The sequence below is a fragment of the Artibeus jamaicensis genome, unplaced genomic scaffold (assembly GCF_021234435.1).
Source record: "Artibeus jamaicensis isolate MK-2021 breed Jamaican fruit bat unplaced genomic scaffold, CSHL_Jam_final scaffold_474, whole genome shotgun sequence".
Taxonomy (NCBI): domain Eukaryota; kingdom Metazoa; phylum Chordata; class Mammalia; order Chiroptera; family Phyllostomidae; genus Artibeus; species Artibeus jamaicensis.
Genome location: NW_026522046.1, coordinates 27894742 through 27917558, shown reverse-complemented (window position 1 = coordinate 27917558; position 22817 = coordinate 27894742). Strand labels below are relative to the sequence as shown.

General features: G+C 41.4%; 1 protein-coding gene and 1 non-coding gene across 3 annotated transcripts in view; both read left to right on the top strand.

The window, feature by feature from the left end:
- The first annotated feature begins 3471 nt into the window (after positions 1–3471).
- Positions 3472–22817, top strand: part of GMPS (guanine monophosphate synthase) — a 50943-nt gene continuing 31597 nt past the window's right edge. Inside the window, exons 1-2 of one of the 2 annotated variants that reach the window (XM_053657873.1) lie at positions 3498–3824; positions 17343–17422. In XM_053657873.1, the coding sequence (XP_053513848.1) occupies positions 17402–17422 (21 nt within the window). In that variant the 5' untranslated portion in view covers positions 3498–3824; positions 17343–17401. Of the gene's footprint in view, positions 3825–17342; positions 17423–22817 lie in introns of both variants that reach the window. The other variant, XM_037134437.2, reaches the window with a different exon arrangement.
- LOC119041250 (U6 spliceosomal RNA) lies at positions 13180–13286 on the top strand. Its single transcript, XR_005081004.2, has one exon. It is a non-coding gene; the product is annotated as a U6 spliceosomal RNA (small nuclear RNA).

Below are 22817 nucleotides of genomic sequence, written 5' to 3'. Positions count from 1 at the left end.
CTGTGGGTCTCTCCAATGAACTCTTCTGTGAGGCTGGGAGTTTCTCCTGCTGCTGCCTTAACCCCCACAGGTGTTTTCAATCAGATGTTTTGAGGCTTTATTTCTCTGTACAGGAGCCCTGGGTTGTGTGGTCTGTCTCTCTCTCCCCAGTTGTTCTTCCTGGTTTATCTACACGTCAATGTGGGACTGCCCAGTCCACAAGCCACTGCCTCCCCTCACATGTGAACTGACCAGCAGTGCCCGAGTAGTTATGGATGATCAAGACAAATTCACACGGACTGTTGAATCCTGTGGAGGAAAGGGCAGGACACTCTCTCTAGGGGAGAGTGCCACGTACGTTTTTCCTAGACAGGCTTTTACTGTTTTTTTTTTTTTTCACAGGCATTCAGGTACAAGCTTATTAATCATGGATACACAGTAAACAGTAGATAGTATACAAAGAACCATTAGGGCTTGTCCTTAAATCAAGATGTATCAAATAAAAGGCTATAAAACTATGGGAAAATAAAAACATTTAACTAAAACCATTCCTAGCAGATCTCATAGGTTTGTTAAGAATTCTTTATCTTGCTAGATTACTCAGGCCCTGAGCTAGCTGGTGAAAGGTTGCACCATCTTTCCCATCACAGGTTTTCAGGCTTAAGTGGATTAGAGCCAGGAAGCGCTTCTCCCACAAGACATGGGGACCTGGCTATATTAGAGCAGCCCATGGGGGCGGTGAGGGCCCATCACTTCCTCCTTGTCATATCCCCCCCTCCCAAGTCCTGTCATGATAGCCTCCCAAGTGATTGTGTCTGGCTTAGGTTGCCCACCCCCCCAGGGTCTTACCCATCATTGACTTCCAACCATGCTTTGGGAGCAGGGGGATGAAGCAGGGGCAGCATCTGCTGCCACAGACAAGCCTTGTCTCCTCAGTGGCTTGCATTCTGGAGGTCACACACTCAGCCTTAAATGGTTGCAATTCCTGAAACCAGGCAGAGCAGTTTCCAACACTCCCCCAGTCCGCCAGCCGCCACCTTGCCATGACTCCTCTCCACCCGGCTGCCACCTCCACCGCTCCTACCAGTCTGGATGAATGTTCCTTCTTTAACTCCTTGGTTGTCGGACTTCCATACAGTTAGATGTTCTGTCACTTCTGGTTATTTTTTTGTTTTTAAATTTGTTGTCCTCCTTTTGGTTGTGCAAGGAGGCACGGTGTGTCTACCTATGCCTCCATCTTGGCCAGAAGTCCATTCTACACAAACTCTTAACTTCATTCTTTGAGGCCAGCATTACCCTGATACCAAAACCAGTCAAGAAAAACTGGTTGTCATTACAAGAAAACTACAAATTGATGTTCCTCATGAACATAGGTGCAAAAATTCAAAGTCAAAATTTTAGCAAATACAATCCAATTCAAAAAAGGCAAATACCTCATGATTTCTTTAAATTTATCCCAAGATGGGAGGGCTGGTTTAACATTTCAAAATTGATCAATGTCATTTATCACATTAATAAATCAAAAAAGCAAAACCATATGATTATCTCAACAGACACAGAAAAAAACGTTCAATGATATACATTCACGATAAAAGTTTTTGGCAAAACTAGAAGGGAACTTCTTTAATTTGATATAGGGCATCTATGAGAAACTTGTAGCTTATGGGTGAAAGACTGAATATTTTCCTCTATTATCACAGTGCCAGTGAGATTGGGCACAGAAATTTGGGAGCTTCCGTTTTGGACTTGAGTTTGGGGCCCAAGATGCCACTGAACATCTAACTGGGGATGTGTAAAGTAGTAAGGATTTGGAGCTCAGAAGAGAACTGTCAAAACATAGAACCTATTAAGGTTATTTTTAAGCAAGCCTACACATTTAAACAAATGCCACAGAGAAACATAAGTGGAGAGAAAGATGAGAAGGGGTTAGAAATGGAAATCCTTAAGAAAACCATCACTTAAGTCTCCTCCTATAGGATAGATACAGGAAGAAGGGCGAGAAAAGGTGACCAAGTACAATCCTAGATATGAAAAGATACCTCTATGACATATTTTAAGGAAAATCCAGTTTCAAGAAAGAGGGCTCAATACAGTCAAAAGTTGCAGAAGAACATAAGATATAAGATTTTGGTATATGCTGATATTCTTAGCCACAAACACATGTGACCACTGGAATATGTTGAATCTAGGCATTATCTAACATAGATGGGATTTAGCCGGTTTTTAACACTGGCTGGCACATTACATTTCATTCCATTCTGGGTGAATATTGATGCAAGTTGGGGGGGGTTTCTATTGGTTATTACACTATTCTCTGGATTGTTGTACAGACTACCAACAGAATCCAGTATCCGCGTCTGTCTAAATAAAGTTCAAGTACCCATTTTTCAGAAACACTTGATTAGTCAGAGGCCCACTAGAGTCTTGGGACTTCTGTTCCCGTATATATTGTACTGTTAAACTTTCCCAGATCAGGTCCTCATTATCCTGCACCAAGAGAGGCACATTAACTGAAGCCTCAATTTCCTCATTAGTTAAAAAGTTGACACGAACATCAATTCTACCTTACTAATTTCATGGGATTGGTTAGAATAAAATGAGGTTTGGGAGGTCAGAGTTGTCTCACTTTCAGTCCTTAATACCTGGACTAGATGCTGACACAGCATGAGATCAGCAAATTTGACTTTTTATAATTGAATATTTGTTCAAAAGCTTTGCTAACTGGAAGCCATTTCATGAGTTTTTATTTATTCCCCAACCCCAATTTAGACCCTCAGGTGACCAAATTCAAAGCAATAGCTCGTCTTGACGGGAGCCAAAGAGTAGCTGAAGGGTCTGCAAGCCATTCTCTTCAAGCAATCTAAATAAAAATATTGCTGTGCAAACTGAGCTTCATCACTAGTCCCATGGCCCAGCTTCCCACCTGACTGCCGCTCCCAAATGTCTCCCTTTTAAAAATTTTGTACCCATTGTGGAACTTTCAAGGGACCTAAGTGGTCATATCTCACTTTGACATCCCTTGAGACGTAAACACCAAACTCTTCAAAGCAGTCTCGGCCTCCTCCACGTCCCCAAACCTGACATGAGGCCGCGCACTGGATATGAGTTACCCCACAGGCCCAGCTCTTTAAGCTCTCCAACTCGGCGGCGCCAGTGCTAGGTAAGCAGGAGAACCTGAAGCTGGAGTGGCTTCGGTTTTCCTCCCGGGCTGGCTCGAACCGCGGGGGGGGGATGGGGCGGGGCACCTCTGATCCCTCCTCCTTGGGTCGTCAGTCCCGAGCGGGCGTGGGAGGGGCGGAGCCATCCGGCGCCTCCAGCTCCTCTCCCCGGGGTCGGGCCAGACGGAGGCGGGTCGGGATCTGGCCCAGGAGCGAGGCACTGCGGGGCAGGCCACTCCTCCTGTAGGCGGGCAGGCGAGACTGGGCGGGTTTCTTCTCCAGAGAGCCAGTCCCTGCGGCGGGGCGGGCCTGGAGGAGGGGCCCAGCGCTGAAAGCCCTGCCTATTTAGCCGCAGCGGCAAGTCGGGGGCTTCCCGCGACTCGCCTGCGGGGCCAAACGGGCTCTGGCTCCTCCCAGTGGCCGGCCCGGGCGGAAGCAGGAGGTGGGGGGTATCGTGTGCGCTGCTGGTCTCCTCTCCCGCGGCGCTGGGGCCCGTGCTTCGCTGCTGCTACAGCATTGGGTGCCTCGCAGGCAGCCAGCTTCTCTCCGCGCCCTTCCGCTCTTCAACCAGGCCCTTTTCTCATTCGCAGCTCGTGGCATCGACTCGGTCGGCCCTATCCCGCCCCGTCTCATACTCTAGCTGCCGCGGCACCGGCCCCGATGGCTCTGTGCAACGGAGACTCCAAGGTCAGTCTCTGGCATGGGGGTCCCCTCCCTCAACGCTTCCCGACGGAGGCTTGGCTCAGGGGCCAGCGAGCCACCGCGCGGGCACCTTCCCCGCCCCCTCCCCCAAAACCGTCAGCGCAGCCCTGCTGCCGGGGCAGCGGCGCGTCGGGGAGCCACGGGTCAGGGGCCTGTGGCATGTATTCTCAAGAGCGGCAGGTGCTTTGTTGATTTTCTCTGCGTGTCGGGGTTCCTGCGCCCTCTGAGCGCCGGGCGTCGGGGAGGGCGTCAGCTCCCTACGGCCACGCTGCCGGCCCTGGCTCCCCCGCGCCGCTGTGGGGCGCCGAGCCCGCGGAGCGCGGCCCGAGTGTGGGGGTAGTGAGGCGAGCGGGGGTGTGTGTGGGAGGTTGTGTGTGGGGTTCCTCAACCCTCAGCCCGTCCCTTCAGGAGGCTGGGGGCCTTTTGTGAGATCCCGGGGCCCGCCGAAGGCAAGGCAGGGTCCTGGCCTCGCGTGCGGCGATCGAGCTGGGCCATTCTCTCGTCTTCCCGCCACCCCGTTTCCCGCCTGTCCTGGGTGGCCCTCCTCGTTCCCGCACGCCAGCCTTGGGGGCCTTGGCAGCGAGGCCCCCTGATTGCAGCACCCACCCCCCCTCCTCCCGGGCCAGATCTGGACCGGTGGCCCGAGGGTCGCTCACTCCCTTCCCCTCCCCCATCCTCCGAGGAAAGGAGCGTTTGCAACCCCGCCCCCACCAGCTCAGTGGGGATTTTATTCGTTTCTTTGCTGTGGGACCGGCTCCCGGCGTGGGGAGCGTGGGGAGCGGTCCCTGGGACGCCAGCCTCCGCCACCACGCCGGAGCACTGGGGGAGTCTGCTGTCCCGGGGTGCTGGAAAAGTTGCTTAGTTGATGTTCGGATTGGGGATAGCCTGTTTGGGCCCTGCAGCGCTTCTCGCCACCTCCATCTCACTTTTCCCTTAGACCCCTTTCGTCTCGCTTCTGAATTGAGCGCCTTCGCTTTCATTTCTGTCTCACAATTTAAGTCGGTCTGGAATTCTTTCAGACCCTCACTAAGTTTCGTCAGCGGGAAACGGCGTAGTTTTAAATTAAGATTTACTTGAGTAAGGTGTACCACCTGTACGCTATTTAGGGCCTGGCGTTAAGAAACTGCTTTATTGAATTTCATTCAGGTGTGTGGATTTTAAACGTCAGGTGCCAATTGGGTTTGTAAGTCATGCAGGAATGTCTCATATAGGCAGTATTCCCTTACAGAAGTGGTTCTTAAGGGTCACATTTTAGTGGGTCCACTCCATTAATGCTTGCCTGGTATTTAGTAAACATTCAGACAGTGTTGGTTGAACAAAATGTGTAAAGATTGTAAGGTGGCTAGCTGATACATACTCTTAAACCGAGGAAACCGATGCCCGGACTTGTTGGAGCTCTTTCTCTGAATTAATAGGTGAATGAAGACACTCAGACTGTTTAGCTTCTAACCTCAGAATGTAAACCTCAGTGTACAGCTCTTTCCTGTTCACTAGTTAACAGCTTTTTTTCTTCTTTTACTTTGAGTCTAATGCTCATTGGAAAGATTCAGCTTTGTCCTGATAGAGGAAATGACTATATTAGGAGGACTCCATCCTAATTTTGCAAAGTTTATGGTCATTTGAAAAAAGTATTTTCACAAAATTAACAGAAGAAAGTTCAAGTTTCTGTTTCCAAATTACTTTATCAGTCTCAGGAGTAGAGAACATACACTATTTTTTTCCTTGCTGGTATTTTTTGTTTGTTTTGTCCAACTTGAATTTTAAAGAGTATATTGAGCAGTTTGCTATATTTCTCAGGTGAATTGTTGATTAACTTATTTTTATTCAAAGGTCCTTTATGTTTTATAGCATAATCAAGAGTGGTTTGTTTGTTTGTTTTGCTACACTAACATTAAGATATAGACAGAATTAGAAGCATTTTCAAGAGGAGCAATCCAGGGAAATACCTATTTCATCAAATCTGTGATTATTTCATGTATTCCTAAGGGGGAAAAAAACCTTACAATTAAACCATGATGTGCATTGATCACAGGGAACATTTCAAGTGAGAACATCTTTAAATATGGGAAATATGAATAATTAAGTTGGTGAAATAAGATATATTTGAGATCCACCTGGAAATCTGAGTAGGCATCTATTTTCCATAGCTTACCCCTGAACCACCTTTCCCTCTGTGGTGCAACACACACAAATACTGGACCCAAGCTTAGTTTGTACATCAGTTGTGCCTCTGACAGTAGTGTGTGTGTAATCTTAGTTCATAAATTAAAGTGAGGAAAGAGCTGATTTTGATTTTTATTCTGGCATATTTCAATTTTTATCAGGACTTTGTAGAATGACTTTTTTTTTAACCTGATAGAAAGTTGGGAGAGACCTAAACTCTATAAAAGCGTTTGGGCTGTTTCGATTAGTTTTAGCCACAAAGTGTCATTTCAGAGCTGGAAAGCACTTTATGTGCTCCAGCGCATTACACTGAAAAAACATAGCTGGGGTTGGAAACCAGCTTTTCTTTTACTTCAGGGCTACTTTGGTTAACCATCCAAAGCAGGTATTTTTGTTTCCTTAACAAATGTTATTTAGTTAGTATCTTACTCAATATAAACAAAAGCATAGGCAGTCAGTGATTCTCTTAAAAATTTTCACAGCTGTTCAGTGGTGTCTATGAAAATACGTGTAAGTGTCAAGTATTAGACGTCATAACTTTTTTCACTTTTATTAAGGCAGGATTATCAGAGTTGTGTTCTTGGGGCTGCTTGTCAAGTTTTCCACCTTACGACCCTACCAAGCCCCAGACTCTTACTCGGTTGGAGTAGAAGTGAGACTTGTCCTACCATCTTCACTAAAATATTAACTAAGGGCGTATCATACTTGGATTAAGGTGGTTGGATAAATGCTTACTGATGTTGTAAATTTAAATTTTGCATTTTAAAGTATAAGGATTTTTAAAAGAATTTTACTACTTATTTAAGTTTTTATTTATTTAGAAACGGGAAAGGAGGGAGAAAGAGGAGAGAAACATCAGTGTGTGAGAGACACTGATGGGTCGCCTCCTGCCTGTACCCAGCTGAGGCCCCAGCTGCAACCCAGCCATGTGCCCTGACTGGGAATCGAACCAGTGACCTTTCAGTTCGTAGGTCGACACTCAGTCCACTGAGCCACACCAGCTAGGGCTAAAGTATAAGTTTTGTAATTTAATGGAAAGATGACCTGAGGTTTTTTATCTGGGATGCATTGAGAATTAACTGTCCTTTTTTGATAATCCTATAGTACATTTTTTCAAAGGTCAAAGATTTTTTTTTTTGCTTCAGATTTTGTTCCATCAAGATATTCATCTAGAAATGGAAGAGATGTTACAGACAAAAGCAATGACTTTTATTTTCTGTTCTTGGACTTGGAAGGTTTTGAAATTTTTGCAGGAACTTCGGATGGCCTTGCCTTTAGTATGGGCCAGCTTGTCACTTAAGGAAAATAGTTGTCTTTCTAGGATTTGAAAAAAATAGACTCGTCTCATACTTGTTCAAGTGTGTTTGGTAATGTTTTTAGGGCAATTTAATGAGTAATATTCCAAAGGATACAGTTTGATATAGTGTTTGCTGTCTGCAGTGGTAAAAATTTCCTCCATTTTAGTACTTAAACTTTTTTCATGATTCCTACTAACCTAAACTTTGTTTAGATGCTCAAAATCAATGAAATCTGCAGGGTTAATACATAATTCTGAAGTACTTTGTGAACCAACAACAGTAAAAAGGGTGATTGTTTTATAGAATTTTGAACCTTTCTATAGAATTTTGAAACTTTATATAGCATATATTGTTCTGGATTATATAGAATACTCTTTTTTTCCATGCTTATTGTGGAATAGAGATTTTTTCTGTATTTGCTCAAGAATCATAGCAGTTATGCCTGGCTGGTGTGGCTCAGTGGATTGAGTGCCAGCTTGTGAACCAAAATGTCACAAGTTTGATTTCCCAGTCAGGGCACATGCCTGGGTTGTGGGCCAGATCACCGGTTGGTGGTGTGCGAGAAGCAGCCAATGTTTCTCTCACACATCAGTGTTTTTCTTCCTCCTGCCCTTTTTCTCTAAAAATAAATTTAAAAATATTTAGTACTAATGTGATATTAGTGGCTTTGCTTGTCAGTGCGTCGTCACAGCTTTGGGTTCATGGGTTTTTTTTAAAGATTTATTTATTTTTAGAGAGAGGGGAAGGGAGAGGGAGAAAGAGAGGGAGAGAGACATCCATGTGTGGTTGCCTGTCACTTGGCCCCCACTGGGACCTGGCCTGCAACTCAGGCATGTGCCCTCACCAGGAATGGAACCAGTGATCTTTGGTTCGAAGCCTGCGCTTAATGTACTGAGCCACACCAGCCGGGGTGGGCTCGTGGTCTTGAGAACCCAAGGGATGCGTTATGCAATTATATCTACACATTCCCTAATAGAGTTCATTATAATGTGATAGAAAGTAAGGTATTTTGTTTTGGTAGTGTGACCATATATTCTTTGTCTAAACTGGGGTAGTTGATCGTAAAAGCAGATGCTAAAATAACCTAAATTTTTAATTGCTGTAAAATGATGTTACCCAACAAATAATTGTGGATTTACACAATACAGTAAATAAGTAAATGGCAGCACCACTGTAGCACGAGTGTTCAGGTTATACTCTTTGTACATCACATGCAGGAACACATAGTGTCTCTTTCCTGCATGGATTTTACAAACACATTACTCGCGTGTCTCACTGGCCCAGCTGATGGTGGCCTTGCGATCTGAGGAATGACTGTAACTCAAACGGCAGGTACACCAAGTGACAGGCGGGCATAGCAGCTTCGAACATTTCTCCTATCAGCAACCAAGACTGCATAGAAGTAGCTACTCCCAGTTGCCTGCGTGCAGGTGTACTTCATTTTATGGGGAATGAGGGCTAGATTATCAGTGGTTCGTTGTCAGATTGAACCAGGATTAAAGTGAGCTCTCTGTTCACTGCACCTGGACTCCACACAGTACGAGACAAAGGCATGGCAGGAGGTGAGTATAAAGTGAAAGTGCAGTATAAGAAATCCAACATACCTTACTTTAGTGCAGTTATAATATTATGTTAAAAATTAAAAAATGAGACAAATGTTAGTGTGGGTAGGATGTGGGAATAGCAGGCGTAAATTAGGACAGTCCTGGGAAAACCGAGCCATATGGCCGCTCCAGCTATAGAGCACATAACGTCCCGATTTTGGATCTCGGTTTCTCTGTTGACATGTATTTAAAATTTGGCTAAAATTCAAGCTTAATGTGTATACATTAGAATAGTTTTTTTTTTTAAGATTTTAATATGTGTTTTTAGACAAAGGGGAAGGGAGGAAGAAAGAGAAGGAGAGAAACATCAAATGTGTGGCTGCCTCTTGTGAGCCCCCTGCTGGGGACCAGGCCTGCAACCCAGGCTCGTGCCCTGTCTGGGAATTGAACCAGTGACCCTCTGTTTCCCAGTCTGGTACTCAATCCACTGAGCCACACCATCCAGGGCTGTACTATAATTTTTTAAAAGATTTTATTTATTTTTTAGGGAGAGGGGAATGGAGGGAGAAAGAGAGGGAGAAAAACATCCATGTGTGAAAAGAAACACCTATCAGTTGCTTCTCGCACGCCCCTAACTGGGGACCTGGCCCACAGCCCAGGCTGGCGCCCTGACTGACACATCAAACTGGCAACCTTGGATTCACAGGCCGGTGCTCAATCCACTGAACCACACCAACCATTGCTACTACAATTTTTAATAGAATTGACAAGGACAGGAATCCTTCTTTTTGATCTTAGGGGAAAGCATTTAGTCCTACACCATGAAGTAGGGTGTTAGCTGTGGGTTTTTTATAGGTGCCCTTTATCACGTTGAGGGGGTTCCTGTGTATTCCTAGTTCATTTAATGTTTTTGTTATGAAAGTACTTTGGATTTTGACAAATGCTTTTCTGTGTATATTCAGAGGATCATGTATGTGATTTTTTTGTCCTTTATTGATTCGGTATATTAGGAAGTTGATTGATTTTTGGATATTAAACCAAACTTGCATCTCTGGGATAAATGTCACTTCATCATGGTATATAATCTACTTTTTATAATGTTTCTGGATTTTTTCAAACCATTTTGTGGAGTTTTGCATCTCTTTTCATAATAGATAATGGCTTATAGTTATTTTGGTGTTGGGGCCATACTAACCTCATAGTATGGGATACCATTTAGTTTGTCTTCTACTTGCTTTATATGACCATTTTTTTGTGTGCAGACCCTAAGTTACATTTTGGTGGGCTATTTTCACATCGTTTCATTATTGTAATGAACTGCAGAGATATGTTCCTTCCAGCATATTTCACCCAACATCTGATTGGGTGAAATAAGGCATAATACTTACAGTATTAGACTGAGAAGATAATTCTTTTGAAGGTTATCGGTATACCTTGGGTGGATATAGCTTAAGTTAGTCTAAATACTTTTGGGGATAAGAGTATAAACTTTTAATATGGATGATTAATGCATCCACTTACAGGGATTTAGCCTGATAGATTTGGGGTTTTGTAACCTCATGGCTTTTAGATTTGTGTGAGTGTGTTGGCCTTGTTATCGATACCATGGCAGACCTTGGCCATCCAGTGCCCCTGAAGGCTGAGGTAACAGTTGCTTATTGTGGTGTTGTCTTTCGGTTTGTGGAGAGAAATGGTAGTTTGAAAAAGGTCACAACAGGTGTTTTGTTTTGCTTGTTTTTATTGAGGTAAAATGTATGTGTGGTGAAGTATACGGACCTTTATGTTTACAGTTTAAGTTTTGACAAATGTGTGTACCCATGTAACCACCACCCCAATCTAGATATAGACCATTTCATTACTCTTAAAGCTTCCTCTTGCTCCTTGGCAATCATTTCTTCCATTCCTTCAACCACTACCACTGTTCTGATTTCTGTCACCATACATAAGTTTTCTCTGTTTTTGAACTTTATATAAATGGAATTAGGCAATGATTCTGTCTTCTTCCTCTCAACATAGTGTTTTTGAGATTTATCTATGTTGTTGTATCATTAGTTTGTTCGTTTTTATTTTTGCACAGTATTCTACATATGGATATATTAGAACTCATTTGTCCGCTCAGATGTTGTTGATGGCCATTTGGATTGTTGGTTTCTCTTGGATAAGCACCTAGGAGTGCAATTGCTAGGTCAAGGTCAAAGGATAGCTCCTGCAAGAGATAAACATTGGCATAGTACATAAACTTTAAATTTTTTCATTATAATTTTTTAAAGATTTTATTTATCTTTAGAGGGGAAGGGAAGGAGAGAGGGAGGGAAATATCAGTGTGCGGTTGCCTCTCATGAGTCCCCTTGCTGGGAACTGGCCTGCAACCCAGGCATGTGCCCTGACTGGGAATCGAACTGCGATCCTCTGGTTCACAGGCCCGTGCTCAATCCACTGAGCTAAACTAGCCAGGGCTCATTATAATTTTTTATAATAATTTTATAATGATTCTTAAGAATATTTTTAAAAGCACTCACTTCAGCTATATTTTAAGGGAAATAGTATGTGGTTTGTGGGGAAACACACTAATTTTTGGTTGGCTTTATAAATATAAAAATGAGTACCAGAAGTGTGTAATACTTCTTTATTTGACAGTAGCAGTCTAAATTTTAAATTCGAAAGTAACTTGACAGTAAAGGTGATGAAAATAAATAGAATTGGAAGCACTCTGGACTTAACAGGCTTGGGTTTTTAAAAAATACAACCCTGATATTGGTGTAGTACTTTCATATAATGCTATTTTTAGTGATTTGGTAAAGAAAATGTCTATGAATTTGTCTGTGAGGTATAGTATCATCTCGGGCTCATCAGGCCTAGCTCTCTAGAGTTAATTACTCGTGCCTCTCGTTTCTCGCCCCTGATGTGTTTCCTTCATTAGTTAGCCCTTTAAAGAAGGGTAAGCGTGCATCTGTATTGTAATCTGCAAAGCTAAAGAATCAGTGTAATATCTGTCTTCAAGACAAGATCACAGAGAACTAAGCATGATTAGGGCCATTCTGTATGGTTCTGCCCTACATTCTTACATATTTCTGTTATCTGTGCCTAGGGAAAGCAGACTCATAACATGTTACTAATTCAGAGCCTGCCATGTATGCAGTATTTTTTAAAAATTTTACCTTAAGAGGTATTAGAAGTATTAGGAAATACTTCTAATGGATAAATCTCAAAAGTATTTTCTAATACTTCTGATACTAATTTGTGATACTAGAAAGGCATGTGCTAACTAATTTCCTGCTCATGCGTTTGTGGGTCAGTTCAGCATTGCCGAACTCCATTACTCTTACCTTTCCCTTGGGACCAGTGGGTTCATGATGATTGCAGAAGCACAGGAGGGTCATTTCTGCCCTCATTACATTGACCAAAGCAAGTGTTATGGTTGAGCGAACTGTGAGGAGTGAAGAAATATATTCTGCCTATAACAGGGCAAACTATAAAGTCACATGATAAACAGCAGGCTATAGGGAATAGTGAGGAATAAGGGCCATTCATGTAATTGGCTACATATGGAAAATTAAAAACATATGTATAAGTAAAGCAAAGAGTATGTTTTTATCATTCAACTCAACAGTTATAGATACATGGTTTAGTCTTCCTTGATATGTTTAGTGCCTCACAGTAAGAGTTACGTATACCTGGTCTCTATTTTTGTATATTAAGATTGATGAGTTGAATGAGATATTGCCAACTTACCTATCCATTATCGAGTTTCACTTTCATCTAATGATTTTAATAGTCAGTGCCTAGTTTAGTGCTTCTCACAGGTCTGTAGTAAAAACCATTAAAAAACCAGTTTCAGTCTATTGATGACTCTATTATTAAAAAATAAAATAAATTTTTAGGCAAGTGAAATTTTAAAATGAAAGACACAAAAAGTAGAAGGCCCAAATTTTTGTAGATTCAACAGAAATAAAAGTACTGTCAACTCATAATACAAGTTTATGAACACTTATATAAAATTTATGTGTGTTTTTCTTATTATGGACTGGTAACAAACAGTTTGCAGGCCAGCACTGGTCCTTCTGTGGACCACTGTAGCTGAGGTTTATTATTTTATTAGGGATTACAAAATGGTGATATTCTAATTCTATTTTTCTGGAATATAGGCATTATTAGTACGTGATTTTTCACAGCAAAGTTTAGTTGCTATAATAGAAAAGGCCACATGTAGAGAGGCAACTTGGTTTGTGAAGTATAATAGTAGCATCTTGAAATATTGACTGCATACTAAATACCTGTGAAATTGTGACAGTCTGTGCTTAAACTTTACAGTATTTGTAAAGAAAATAATATGTAGTGCTTGCATCGACAGCACATGTGTTAGAGTTGGAATGATACAGAGCAGGTTAGCATGACCTTTGTGCAAGGATGACATGCAAATTTGTGAAGTGTTCCGTGTTTTAAAAAGAAAGATATATAGGTCTCTTCTTAGCTAAAATTACATCTTAAAAGTATTTTAGGAATAGTGATTATATGAGAGGCAAAATTGAGTCTGTTCATAAACTCAGTATTGTGGGGGGGCTCCGCCTACAGGGCCCCCTCATCTGCCACAGATGAAAATAAATCTACCAAGACATGACCTGCTTGGGGAAGAAAGGTGGCCCATCTCTCAGGAGAAGGGCCAAGAGCCTTTTCCTCAGTGGGCTTTTATTGGGTTCAGTTTGCACAGAAATACATGTGAAGCTCATCAGTCATTGTCAAGCAGTAAGGATCAAACAGTAGATAACATATGCAGAAATATGAGGGCTTATTCTGAGTCAGGGTCAGTTAGCTAAAAGGCTACAAAATTTTGGGAAACAAACTCATATTCTGCTCTGACCCTTATCAGAAAATCGAGAGCATTCTTGGCAAAGCAAGTTCACAGGATTTTATGTACTCTTTCTTAGGCCTGATCGGGCACCCGCCCTTTCCCAGCATAGGACTGCACAGCACTCTGTCATTCTTTCAGGCTTAAGTCAGGCAGGGAAACTAAGGCAGCCAAGAGATTAGGAGACTTCTTGCAGATGGAATGAGGACTCAGGCTATGTCAAAGACAAGGGGCAAGGGTCCATCACCCCCTTTTGCTGTAGCCCTCCAAGTCCTTCCCTGGGGCCCTCCATGACACAGCCTGTCTTAGGTTGTCCCTCCTTTGAGGAATCTTACCTGTCATTGGCTAACTGGTCAGGCTCAGGGCCAAGCAGGGTGCAAGTAAAGGGGGCAGAGGCGGTGCTCCTGCTGGGGAGATAAGCTTTGTCTCTAGTGGCTTATGGTTCCACAGTCTCATTCAGCTTTAGCCGTGGTGGGGGGGGGGCGGTTTACAGCTTCTGAAACCAGGCAGGGTGGTTCCCAACACAGTATTATATTTATTTATTTATTGATTTAACCTTTGTTGTATTTTTACCATTACCATTTAGTCCCCTTGTACCTCCAGCAATCACCACACTGTTGTCCATGGCCATAAATCTTTATTCTTTCTTGCTCAATTGTCCACCTTCTAATCTCCCCCCAGTGGTCATCTGCTCTCCATCTATGAGTCTATCCCCATGTTTCTTGTTCAGTTTCTTCATTATTCCACATACGAGTAAAATCATATGGTACTTGTCTTTCTCTAACTGGCTTATTTCACATAGCATAATGGTCTCCAGGTCCATCATTACCGTTGAAAAGGGTGAAATTTTCTTTTTTATGGCCGAGTAGTAGGCTGCTTCCATATCTTGGCAATTGTAAATATTGCTGCAATGAACACAGGGGTGCTTATGTTCTTTTGCATTAGTGTTTTAAGTTCCTTTAGATATATTCGCAGAAGTGGGATTGCTGGGTCCAAAGGAAGATCCATTTTTTTTTTTTTTAAAGATTTTATTTATTTATCTTTAGAGGGGAAGGGAAGGAGAGAGGGAGAGAAACATCAATGTATGGTTGCCTTTCGTGCGTCCCCTGCTGGGAACTGGCCTGCAGGGAACCTGCCTGCAACCCTGGCATGTGCCCTGACTGGGAATCGAACCGCGATTGTCTGGTTCGCAGGCCCGTGCTCAATCCACTGAGCTACACCAGCCAGGGCTAGATCCATTTTTAATTTTTTGAGGTATCTTCATACTACTTTCCACAGTGGCTTCGCCAGTTGGCATTGGTATTCCCACCAACGGTACAAAAGCTTCACATCCTCGCCAGCATTTGTTGTTTGTTGGTTTATTGATGACAGCCATTCTGACAGGTTTGAGATGATATCTCATTGTTTTAATTTGCATTTCTCTGATGATTAATGACTTTGAGCATCTTTCCATATATCTATTAGCCATCTGTATATCCTCTTTTGAGAAGTGTCTACTCAGGTCCTTTGCCCATTTTTTAATTGGGTTATTTGTATTTTTGGTGTTGAGTTTTGTAAGTTCTTTATACATTTTGGATATTAACCCTTTATCAGATATATCAGCAAATATTTTCTCCCATTCTGTGGGTTGTCTTTTTGTTTTGTTGATGATTTCCTTTGCTGTGCAAAACTTTTGAGTTTGATATAGTTCCATTTGTTTATTTTTTTATTTTGTTTCCCTTGCCTGAGGAGATACATCTGATAAAATATTGTGACCAGAAATCTCTGAGATTTTTGCTGCCTATGTTTTCTTCTAGGATTTTTATGGTCTTGGGTCTAACATTTAAGTCTTCATTTTGAATTTATTCATGTGTGTGGTGTAAGAAGGTGGTCTAGTGTCATTTTTCTGCACGTGTCTATCTGTCCAATTTTCCCAACACCATTTATTGAATAGGCTACCTTTAGTCCATTGTATGTACTTGCTTCCTCTGTCAAGTATTAATTGACTGACTGTAAAGGTGTAGGTTTATTTCCGGGCTCTCTGTGCTATTCTATTGATCTATGTATGTGTTTGTTTTTTAATGCCAGTAGCATGCTGTTTTGATTACTATGGCCTTACTATATAGTTTGATATTAGGTAATGTGATTCCTCCAACTCTGTTCTTCTTTCTCAGGATCGCTGTTGCTCTGTGGAGTCTTTTGTGGTTCCATAAAGATTTTTGAAGTACTTGTTCTGATTCTGTGAAATACATCATTGGAATCTTGATAGGATTATTCAAAAGAAGATGAAATTCTGTTCAGAGTACAAATTGGTTCAGTAAAGGAGAACAGATAAGTCAGAAAACAATACGGAGAGGATGGTGCATCGGCCCCATATAACATGGGGAAACAAAGTAGGAGTGATGGATGCCTACTAGGTTGAAGTCTAGTTAGAGAAAGAAATTTTCTCAATGTATGAAGTCAACAAACCAAGAGTAGTAAAATGCTAAGACAACACTATATTTCACTACGGACTTATATTTCCCAAACCTATTAAACACTGAAAACAATAGTAATTTATTGAAAAAAATTCCAGTAGAGGCCTATAAGTTGCATTTTCAGATTAGAGGACATAGAGAAAAGCAAACTTAGATGAATTGAGTTGTAAAAATTTTTTTTACAGCCCTGGCTGGTTGGCTCAGTTGGTTGTAATGTGGGAAATCCCATACACCAAAAGATTTCAGGTTTGATTCTATCTAGGTCAGTTCACATGCCTAGGTTGCGGTTTGATCCCTGGTGGGGGGGTACATAGGGAGGCAACCCCTTGATGTTTCTCTCTCTCTAAAATCAATTAAATGTCTTCAGATGTGGATGAATATTTTTGTCCACATCTTGTGTTTACAATGTTAATATCTTTGTGTTTACAATGTTAATATCTACAAGTTTGTTGAAATTAACAAATGGGACAAAAGCCAGTGATCATGATTTAGACAACATGTTGATGATTGGTAAGCATTGCTTATACAACTCAGCGTATATCCATATTGTATATTATTGCATTGGGGGATGTCTTGTGACTTAATAGATTTTTTTTCAGGCACAATATTATTTTCTAAAGGCATTTTATGCATTTGTTGCATACAGTGAACAACTGCATAACTGTCACTTGTATTTAATAATTGCACCTAGAATTATACACGTGTGTGTGTGTGTGTGTGTGTGTGTGTGTGTGTGTGTAATAGTAAGAGACTTATTTAGACAGACTTTTCAGGATCACATGCCACTTGTTCACAAATAAAGGATATCTATATGTATCAAATAAATTAGTTTTGATATTTCTAAACCTTCTAAATTACTTCTGGCTTGAGTTGTCTAGGTCTTATTTTTCTATACATCTTCTATACCACAGGTGGCAAACACAAGGCCCACAGGCTGAATCCGGCCCTCAGCCTTGTTTTATCCGGCCTGGCACCTTGTTTCTATCTGGTGGCAGTGCTGAGCTCCTTGCCCCTAGTTAAGGGGTAGTTACATTTATATAGTCCTAAAATTACATTCAGCCCTTTGAAGGCAACCACGAAGCTGATGTGGCCTCTGGTGAAAAAGAGTTTGATACCCCTACTTTATACCATCAAGTATTTTGATGATTCAACATCTCTTGAAAGTGCCCAGTTACTTTTGGGATTTTTTTTTCCAGGCCACTGACAACTTACTCTGCATGTTTTGAGGCTAGCACTTCCTCCATCTTTCCAGAGGATGTCAGTGGAAGTGTTTCAGGTAATAAAGAGAACTCAATCCTTATCCAAATGTTTTTTAAATGTTTTGCTGACTGAAATAAATGTTAGGGAGTTACATATGTCCAGTCGTACCACCAGGGAGAACAAGCCACTATACTTTCCAGGGATTTCATTCGAGTGTTCATCGAGTACATAGAGGAGTGACATAATGGTTAGTTACATAAAGCTCCACCGTGTCTAGTCTAGGTAAGTTCATTTTCAGCCACATTCACCTATATTTCTTTCCCTGGACCCTTGGGTTATCTTTCTGTTCTAAGGGAAATTTCCTGAGAGACTATGGCAATTTATTTTCCATAAGGGAAAATTTAAGATACAGTGTAATTTCACAGATGTCTTTCAGTTGACAGTGTTTGAAATTGATTCACCAATGTTGGGATTTTTCAGCCAGAGAGGACAGCAAACCACTCTGGCACCATGGAGACTTTAAACAGCATTTAGGCTAACCAGTCAGCCAAGGCCTCCCAGGGCTTGGAAAGTATTTTGGACTTCATTAAACTTTAACGGGAAATTAGCTGTAGGGTTTTGAGCAGGGGGAAGACTTGAATCAGATTTCTGTGTTTTAGGCACACAGACATTTTTACCAATTGATGGAAGTCAGTATCACCAATAGTGAAACAAAACAGCATTTTTCCTTATTATACTACATCAGGAGGAGGCATGATATCACCAATGCAAAAACTGTGGTCAAAAAAAGTTTACCTGGAATGTAATCATGAGGCAACAAATAAATCCTGGTTGTGGGGCATTCCACAAAAAGCTGAAAAAAAATTTTCAATGTCCTTTTTTTTAAAAAAAGATTTTATTTATTTTGTTTTTAGAGAGAGGAAGAGAGGGAGAAAGGGAGAGAAACATCAGTGTGTGGTTGCCTCTTATGCTTCCCACAACCCAGGCATGTGCTCTGACTGGGAATTGAACCAGCAACTCTGGTTCACAGGCCGGTACTCAATCCACTGAGCCTTACCAGCCAGGGCATGTTTCTCTTCTTGTGACTTTAATATTCCCGAATTTTTAGAAGAAATCTTGATTCAGATAAATTCTAAAACTTTATAGAGCTCCCTCTTCTGTTAACGTTATGGATGCTTGTTACCTGAGGATTCCTGGCTCTCCGATCCTTCTTCTCGCTTCACTTTAGCCTGGCCCTTCTATTTCCTCTCCCTTGTCCTCGTCCTACTTGATTTTGAGTCTGCTCCCAGCAGTGTCTCCTCACTGTGAGCCTGTCTTGGAAGGGAACCCTGCCTGGCCTGTCAGTTTTGAAGGTTCATAGGTATTAAACCCCTTCCACATCTTTGGGCCACATCTTGGGTCTCTTGCCCGCTGTGCGCCACTGGAATAGGCTCGCCTCCCTCTCCGTGCGGTTGCTGTTCTTCATCTGGCCCCAGTGCTTTCTACCCAGTACCTATTGGTAGTTCTGGAATTTTCCTGTTCTCAAGTTCTTGAAGAGGCCTGGTTGCTTCCCACACAGAGACTATAATAGCAGCATTTATGACTTTGGTAGTTTGTTATGACTAGCTTGAAGTTTGAGTTCTAGAGGGTTAATTTGCCATTTAGTTATAAGATAAATGTTTTTGGTTTTCCTCTCTGGTTGTTCAGTGATATGTGGGGATTCAGGAAGATCCAAAAATGGTGCCATCTTCATCTTCTCAGACTCTACTAGATTCTTTTGTCTTATTCTTAAACAAGGTGCTGAATATGGCTTAGTTTTTTCCTTAATGTTGTCTTGATGTCTTAAAATGATATTTTTATGAATATCATTTACTTTATTATGATGACCTCAGGTTAGTTGAGATGAATGTAAACCTTAGGCCTTTAGTCTTTTGTCTTACAGTTTTTAAATAGATTTTGTAAATAGATATAATAGATTTTTCTGTCTTTTGAAATTCATTTGTCTTATTGATATGAACAACAGCTTCTTCTCTCAGTTGGGTACTTGACTAACCTGTTGAGGGTTTGGAAGTCTAAATGTCAAACTTTGCAACTCAATGCGAAGTAGGAGTAAAGATTCAGGGTTTTAAGGGAAAGGAACTTTTGCTTTTTCTACTAGAGACCTTTTTGCTTTTCTCTGAGTTGTTGAAGCGTGTGCTGAATAGGATAGTTGATGGTTGAGGTAGGAAGAAGTGAGGCAAGGATTGATTCACAGTGTTTCCTCATTGATCTGTGGTGTAATGTGATTGAACATTTAAAAAAATTGCTAAGAAAACTGAAAATGGAACTGCCTTTTGACCTGACAACTCCACTGCTGGGATTATACACTAAGAACCCTGACACACCAGTTCAGAAGAACCTATGCACCCCAGTGTTCATAGCACAGTTTACAATAGCCAAGGGCTGGAAACAACCTAAGTGCCCATCAGTAAATGAGTGGATCAAAAAGCTGTGGTACTTTTACACAGTGAATACTGTGCAGTGGAAAGGAACAAGGAGCTCCTACCCTTTGTGAACAGCATGGATGGATCTGGAAAGCATTATGCTGAGTCACAGGTGGCAAACACAAGGCCCGCATGTGGAAACTGGCCCTCCACCTTGTTTTCTCCAGCCTGGCATCTTGTTTCTGCACGGTGGCAGCACCAAACTCTCACTTAACTATTATGGAATAGTTACATTTATGCAGTCCTACAATTACATTTAGTCCTTTGAAGGCTGGAAGACAACCAGCCTGTGAAAATGAGTTTGACACCCCTGTGCTAAGTGAAATAAGCCAGTCCATGAAAGACAAATACTGTGTTATCTCACCTATAAGTGGAAGCTAATCAACAAAACAAACAAGCGAGCAAAATATAACCAGAGACAGTGAAATTAAGGACAAACTGACAGTAACCAAAGGAGAGGGGGGAGGGGATAAAGGGGCAAAAGTGGGAGGGGTTTTTAGGAACATGTATAAAAGACACGCGGACAACACCAAAGGGGGGGGTAGGATCGAGGGTGGGAGGTGGGGGTGGCTGGGGTGGGGGGAGTGGTAGGGGGCAGATGGAGACAACTGTACTTGAACAAATTGCTAAGAAAACAGTATAGAATTATCTTTTAAAAGTACATTTAAGATAACACTTGATTTAAAGAAATATAGAACTGTTTATATCACTGCACAATAGTAAAACAACCATAATAATGATCATGTAAACCAAAACTATGCAAAGTGATTTTAATAATCAATGGGAAAATTACGATAGTTTCATGATCTTTAAAAATTCTTGTTAAAACATTAACTTTTACAGTTAATTATAAAAATATAGTGAGATAAATTGGTAAAACTACTATATAGTATACTATAACTGAAAACATTAGAAATGTTGAGCCCTGGCTGGTGTGACTCAGTAGATTGAGTGCCGGCCTGTGAGCCAAAGGGTCACTGGTTTGATTCCTACTCAGGGCACGTGCTTGGGTTGTGGGGCAGGTGCCTGGTATGGGGCACTGGAGAGGCAACCATACATTGATGTTTCTCTCCCTCTCTTTCCTTCCTTTCCCCTCTCTCTAAAAATAAATCTAAAAGAAAAATAGAAACATTGAAAATTGTTTTATTTCTTTGTAAAAGATTTATCAAGAGTAGTTTAAACAGTGCTTCCTTTCACTTTTTCTTGTTCTAAAGATTTTATTTATTTGAGAAGGGAAGGGAGGGAGAAAGGGAGAGAAACATCAGTGTATGGTTGCCTCTCACACTCCCCCTACTGGGGGACCTGGCCTGCAACCCAGGCATGTGCCGTGGCTGGGAATCGAACTTCCGACACTTTGCTTTACAGTCCAGCACTCAGTCCATTGAGCCACACCTGCCAGCTCCCTTTGCATTTTTCCTATGCTTTTGATGGCTTTCAACATTTGCAGAGTTATCCTTTGCACATTGAATGTCATGGAATATCTGCAAATTTACCTTAATTTGAAGTATTTTCTTGGGAATCACTTCCTCTGAGACATCCTTTTCGTCACAGCAACCTTTCTCGTTGATACTAATGAGTTTGTTTTTCCTAAGTTCCTCTGGCTGCACATTCTGGAGCAGGGCTGTCAGACTCATTTTCCCCAGGAGCCACTTCAGCCTGGTGGTTGCCTTCAAAAAGCTGAATGTAATTTGAGGACTGTATACATGTAACGACTCCTTAACTGTTAAGGAGTTGAAATTACAGCTGGTGCTTTGAAGATGACCAGGAGGCTGATGTGGCTCCTGTGAAGATGAGTTTGACACCCCTGTTCTAGAGGTTCTCAAACCACAGCATTGTCAACATTGCCAGGGCCAGTTATTTGTTCTGTAACTCTATTCACATTGGATTTGAATTTCACTTCCAGCATATCTCTTTTCATTTCTTTACAGCACTTTCATCTTTGTTGGATTATCCATATGTGTAAAACATCTTCTGGATTTATCACTGGGTGTCAAGGACATAACAACTTGTACTCTTGTCCCTTTGTTGTACAATGATCAATCACCAGCAGATTTTGAAAGAAGGGTCATGATTGGTTACTGATCATGATGTTTGTTCATCTGTTAACATGATGATCTGTGGACTGAAGCACTGCCACTGAGTTTATACTTTATATACCCACAGTTAATCTATGTTAAATGAAATTGGAGCCCTCTTTTTTGGGGCCAGTCTTAGTTAACTGAAGCTTCGTATAAACCATGGTAACTGAAATTCATGTCGGAATATGCAAAGTGAGGTCGAACTTGGATTTGGTAAAAAAATAAAATTGTGATGGTGATAATGGGATTGAAAGATATAGTGGTCTTCAAAAAATACTTTATTCTTTACAAAAAATAAATTATGATTAAGGAATTTTAGATACATTTCTTAAAGAGCATTGTGTCTGTGTGTGTGCACGCACACACACGTATGGTAAGATTGAGGGCAAAGGTCTGGAAGGAGAAAGTTTTAGCTTTTTATTGTACCAATATGTTCTATAAACTGCTTTTTTCTGTGACCTGATTTTTCTACCATTGTTCAATATGCCAGATTAATTCAATATCACAGATTAAAACTGTCATGTTTGTGATCTGAGTAATTTTCTGGTGTGCGGTTTGTCCTTTTGCAAATTTACCTGTAGACAGGTATGATAGTTGCTTTTTTCATCACTGTAGCAGAAGTGTGAGTAGTGTTGTGAGGTCTGCGTTTATTTTTTCACATAAATGGAAAGGGGATAGGGAGGGATAGAGAGGTTACATAAGTGCCTAAAAGAGCTATTTGAGCTTTTTTTATGCACAGGTTTATAAAGGAAGGGGGGAGCTCAATGTATGTTTGTCATATACATTTAGAATATACTGAAGAATGTATAAAAAGTAAATTTAAGATAGCCTATAGTTCTCTCACTCAGATACAGCCTTTGCTAATATTTTGATGTATGTCTGTACCTTTTCATCATAATCCATACATTCTTGGGCTTTTACACAAAATATT